Below are 5670 nucleotides of genomic sequence, written 5' to 3'. Positions count from 1 at the left end.
CCGATATTTTCGCTTTGTTGTATGAAGGGTGCTGTGAGGTTGCATGTTGTTCCTCCCACTCCGGCCTATTTGATGGATTTGTATGATGACAAGATTCGAGGGCCTGTGTTTCACAGGTTGATACGCCTGTATAATGTGATGTTTACTTTTACGTCCAGTGGGGGTAATGTTGATCGGTCTGTAAACAATGGTAGAGCACCTTATGTTTACCGTTTAAATGGATAGAATCATCATGTTTTTGGATCTCTAATATCGGATGATGATGGGACTCCTAAATTTTGCCAGCTCTATGTGTATGACACGATGAATGAGGTTGAAAATCGCCTTCATTGGGTCACAGGTGAGGATAGGGATGTTGTTGATGCGGCAGTGGTTCAGGGTCTCATTACGATGCTGGATGACACTAATGAATTGGTTGGTGAGTTTAGGAAGCAGCGTGATCGCTATGAAGGTGATGAAATTGTTGATTTGGAAATCACTTTGAAGGTCATTAGGTCTGAGAGTGGTCGGGAAACTCATTTTTCAAGTACGGATGAGGTGGCTGGAATAATGGTTGGTGATACTGAGGAGACATGTGGTGAACGTGATATTGTGGTCGATGACAAGATAAAGGGTTTGGTGCGTGTTTCCTATGTGCATCCAAAGTTAATGGCTCTTCAGTATCTGATATTATTTCCTTGGGGTGAGGATGGTTACCATACGAAAATCAGGTCTCAAAAAAGTGTTGATAGTTCATCTAAAGTTCGTGGTTTTTTATCGTTGAAAGATTACTATTCCTATTCTTTTCAGGTTAGGCAGCGGGATGGTATGTGCCAGCTGTTATTTTCTGCTGTTTTATTATCATGTGATTTCTTTTTTCAAATTTTGATAGTAATTTTTGTTTCAGGTCTTACTCCTCGGCTTGGTGGCCGTTTATTTCAGCAGTATTTGGTGGATGCTTTTTCTACCATTGAACAGACACGTCTTTGGTGGTTTAGGACGCATCAGACCACTATACGAAATGAACTTTACAGCCATATATGTGATTCTATTCGTAGGGGTGATGTTGATGCCTTGAATGGTTCAAAGAGATACATGCAGCAGAATTTCCAGGATGCTTTGGCTGTGTGTCGGCATGTTGGGCATCCTGATATATTTTTAACCATGACATCTAATCCGTTTTGGGATAAGATTCAGAAGATGATGGTCTTTGTGCCTGGTTGTATAACTGCTAATTGTCCTGATATAGTTTCCAGGGTATTTAGGTTAAAACTTGAGCAGTTAATGACGGATATAAAGAGTAAGGGTTTTGGTGTTTGTAATGGAGGTATATGATTTGGGGATATAAATATATTTGGTATTGCTTTGTTTTTTTCGGGGGCTTTTTTTTATGTTTGATTCGTGTTCTTTACCAGTTATGTACGTTGTGGAGTTTCAGAAACGAGGTTTGCCTCATGTCCATATGTTAATATGGCTTGATAGTGCTGCTAAAAAGAATTTAAAATTGAATGTGGATAAGTACGTGTCTGCGGAGATTCCTGACCCTTTATTGGATCCTGCTGGTTATGCGGCTGTCAAAGAATTTATGATTCATGGCCCCTGTGGGCTGGAAAACTTGAAGTCTCCTTGCATGAGAGATTTCCGCTGTATACGTTATTTTCCAAAAAAGTGAGTGTTTGTTTTGTTTTTCCCTGTTCAACTTTACTCTTTTGCTATTAATAAATTATGTCTATGTTTATTAGATACTGTACTAGAACTACTTTTGATGAGAGTGGTTTTCCAATCTACATGCGGCGCAGGCGAGGAGTTGTTGTTCATGTTCGTGGGACTGATTTGGATAATCAGTGGGTTGTCCCTTATAGCCGGGATTTGCTGGTCAAGTATCAATGTCATATGAATGTTGAAATTTGTTGTCATGCAAGGAGCCTTAAATATTTATTTAAATATTGTCTTAAAGGTCATGACCGTGCCACCGTATATCTGAATAAGAAGAAAAGGTGTTGGCGAGGAGAAGAACGAGACCAATGTGAGGATGAGATTAATGTGTATTTTGATGGGCGGTACTTGTGTGGTGCTGAAGCGGCTTATAGGATATTTGGGTTTGCTATCCATCATCGGAGTATTTCTGTTGAGCGGCTTCCATTTCACTTGCCAGGCGACAAAAATTGTACTTTTCGTGCAAATGAATCTTTGCATAAAGTTGCTGCGATGGAGAAATACAAACTAAGCAAGCTGGAAGCTTTTTTCTTGCTTAATTTTGAGGACATTGTTGCGCGTGAGCACATGTATGATGAGATACCTAGGTATTATGTTTGGAATGATGGTCAACGGCGATGGACTCCGAGAAAACGAGGGATGCAGATCGGGCGTCTTTGTTATGCTCAATATAGTACCGGAAAGCCCTGGTATTTAAGGTTATTGCTTACCAAAGTCCGGGGTCCTACTTCGTTTAAATCCATTCAGACTGTAAATGGCGTTTGTTTCAGTACTTTTCGGGATGCGTGCAGGGAGTACGGCTTATTGGATGATGATAAGGAATGGCATGAGGTCTTATCTCAGGCTGCTGCTGGTGGGTTGTCTCCTCAGATTCGGCAGCTGTTTGTGCATATCATAGTTAATTGTAAGGTTACTGATTTGTGGCTTTTGTGGGATACACATTGGAGGAGTATGATTGATGACATTTTGTTGGCGCGCCGTGAGATTTCTAGAAATTCTTCGTTGCTTATTAATGACATGCAGTTGCAGTTTTATGTGTTAGCAGGTAAAGTTTGTGTTGTTTATTTGTTTATATATTTTCTGGTTAATTTTGTTGCGTGCCAATTTAAATTTGTTTTCTTGTAGAAATTGATGAGTTGCTTAGGTCTATTGGGAAATGTTTGAAAAAATATGATCAGTTGCCACAGCCTCCTGCTACTTATTTGAATAACGGGACTAATAATTTGATCTTAGAGGAAACAAGTTATAACATGGTTGAAATGGAGAAGGAATACTCTAAATTGTTGCAAGTGTGTACTGAACAGCAAAGGAATGTGTATGATGCTGTGATGGGTGTTGTACATGGTGGGTCGGGGGGTCTCTTCTTTGTTTACGGTAGTGGAGGTTGTGGGAAAACTTTTTTATGGAGGACTCTTATTTCCAGGCTGCGTTCTGAGGGTAAAATTCTGTTGCCTGTAGCGTCCTCTGGAATAGCGGCGACTTTGATGCCTGGAGGGAGGACTGCTCACTCCCGTTTCAAGATTCCAATTATGATGGATGAATTTACAACTTGCAACATTGCGCATGATTCAGATATTGCCCAGTTGATCAAGCAAACGGATCTTATAATATGGGATGAGGCCCCGATGCAGCATAGGTTCGCTTTTGAATGTTTGGATCGATCGTTGAGGGATATTATGAAGGTTGTGGATCCATCTCGGTTTAACATGCCATTCGGTGGGATTACTGTTGTGCTTGGGGGTGATTTCCGACAAATCCTTCATGTTATTACTTTTGGTTCTCGACGGATATTGTTGCAGCCTGCATAACACGATCGCGTCTTTGGCAGCTGTGCAATATTTATGTGTTAACTGAGAATATACGTCTTAGGCAGGGCAGTACTGATTTGGAGATGGAGGATTTAAAGTGGTTTGCGCAGTGGGTTCTGGATATTGGCAATGGAAATGTTCTTCCCCCTAGGGTTGCGGATATGCCGTACCAGGAAAATCGGATCTTGATACCTCCGCGATTCTGTGATTTAAATATGGAAAATTCGATTGAAAATATGATCTAGATTACTTTTCCTGGATTTTTGGAAAATTGCCGTGATCCAGAATATTTGAGCAAGAGGGCTGTGCTGACTCCTACTAATTAGACAGTTGGGCACTTGAATTCTCTTATTGTTGACACGGTTCCAGGTAATTCGATTTCGTATTTCAGTGTTGATTCTGCTGAGGAGTTTGGTGGGACGGATGAGGATTTAAATGTAGCGTTCCCTGTAGAATACTTGAATTCTCTAAATGTTACGGGGATGCTGCCTCATGATTTGAAGCTCAAGGTTGGTGTTGTGGTGATGCTTATGCGTAATTTAAACCAGACTTTAGGGCTGTGTAATGGAACGAGGATGATAGTTACCAAATGTCTTAAATTTTGTGTGGAGTGTGAAGTTATATGTGGCTCCTTTGTAGGGACAAAGCATTTTATTCCGCGAATGGAACTGTTCCCTTCGGACACTAAGATGCCTTTCAAGCTTGTTCGTAAGCAAATGCCTCTTCAAGTTTGCTACGCAATGATTATTAATAAGTCGCAAGGCCAGTCTTTGGATACTGTTAGTTTGTATCTGCCGAAGTCAGTTTTTACGCATGGACAGTACTATGTTGCTGTTAGTAGGGTAACTTCTCCTGGTGGACTGACTATTTTTGTTGATGATGACACGGGTGGTGCTACGAATATAACTGAGAATGTGGTTTACAAAGAAGTTTTTTATGATTTACCCTGTGTTTAGGTTGTATAGGTGGTGGTTGTTGTTAGTTTTTTAGATAAATAGTTCTTTGTGTATGGTTTTGTCTTGCTTAAATTTTACGTCTGTATATTTTTTTAGATTAATATAAGTGCAAGGCTATATTGCATTGTAGACTTCTGTAAAGAATGTAACATGCATTCTGCTGATTGTGTGGGGTTTGGGTATTGTTGCATCTGCATAATTTGGCTGTTGGTTTATAGTTCGATTGTATATTTTCTTTATAGTTGTGAAAGATGGTTAATATGTGTGCAAGGCTATATTGCGTTGTTGTTATTTGTGTGTGATTAAATTATTGTCTGGTACTCATGTTTGCTATCTAATTTGCTGGTGTTACATGAAAAATCTCATATTACATAGGATATCGACTTAATGTGTTTAGGCAATTTTGTTCAAAAGCATGGGATAGGTTTGATTTACTGCAATTCTGTTCACAAGCGTAAAATAGGTCTGGGACAATGTTTCCTGGTACAGACGGTGCCATACATAATTGAAAGACGGTAATATCTTTAACAATAATTTAAGCGCCGTAATATCCTCAAAAGTACATTAGTGTCTTGTGTTGTTCTTTGTTCAAAGGACTATGAATGTTTTGTCTCCCTGGTAGAAGAAATGGAGTCTCTGTCCAGTTGTGAAGTTGTTGGCCCTTGCGAAAGAGCTCCAGCCATTTCCAAATCGACACTGATTTTTTAGTCTCTGCACTTTCATGTTCCAGCTGCCTCCTCCATGTAGCAGTGTAACAACTGTGTTGTGCTTCCAGGGCTCATATATATTGAGAAGCTCTGTTGGAATGTACTGGTGATAACAACTTATTAGTTGATCTGACATTAAAGTATTGGAATTAAGAGTAAGTATTAAAAAACTTGGTATGTTATGAGTACCGCTCCGTGTTCCTTTGAATCCAAATGTGATGGCTTTATAGTGATGTTGAATGAGAGGCCGTCTTCTTGGTCTTCTGGTTCTGGTTCTGGTTCGTGTTCAATTGTGTCATCGCTGTAGTCTGTGGCATGGAAAAATGACAATTTAAACGTATATAGGTGTGACTGAGATTACTATATTCATGTGTTGTACCTTCATTGATGTCTTGAAATTCTGTTGAGCTTGCTTCATTTGATGAAATTATGTTTACTGTTTCTATGATGTCTGCATTGTATTTGTTAGGAAAAATGAGATGTCAATTGAGTTGTTATACTTTC

General features: G+C 39.6%; 1 protein-coding gene across 1 annotated transcript; it reads left to right on the top strand.

Annotated features, from left to right (window-relative positions):
• The first annotated feature begins 303 nt into the window (after window positions 1–303).
• LOC141659973 (uncharacterized) lies at window positions 304–4459 on the top strand. The gene is made up of 7 exons (XM_074466923.1): window positions 304–805; window positions 887–1306; window positions 1395–1647; window positions 1722–2740; window positions 2821–3458; window positions 3569–3707; window positions 3873–4459. The coding sequence occupies exons 1-7, from the start codon at window positions 304–306 to the stop codon at window positions 4457–4459; spliced, it is 3558 nt and encodes a 1185-aa protein (XP_074323024.1).
• Window positions 4460–5670: the final 1211 nt, after the last annotated feature.

This window comes from Apium graveolens, chromosome 5, assembly GCF_009905375.1.
Source record: "Apium graveolens cultivar Ventura chromosome 5, ASM990537v1, whole genome shotgun sequence".
NCBI classification, from domain to species: Eukaryota; Viridiplantae; Streptophyta; class Magnoliopsida; order Apiales; family Apiaceae; genus Apium; species Apium graveolens.
Note: the sequence above shows the minus strand (reverse complement) of the source record. Positions and strands in the feature narration are given on the sequence as shown.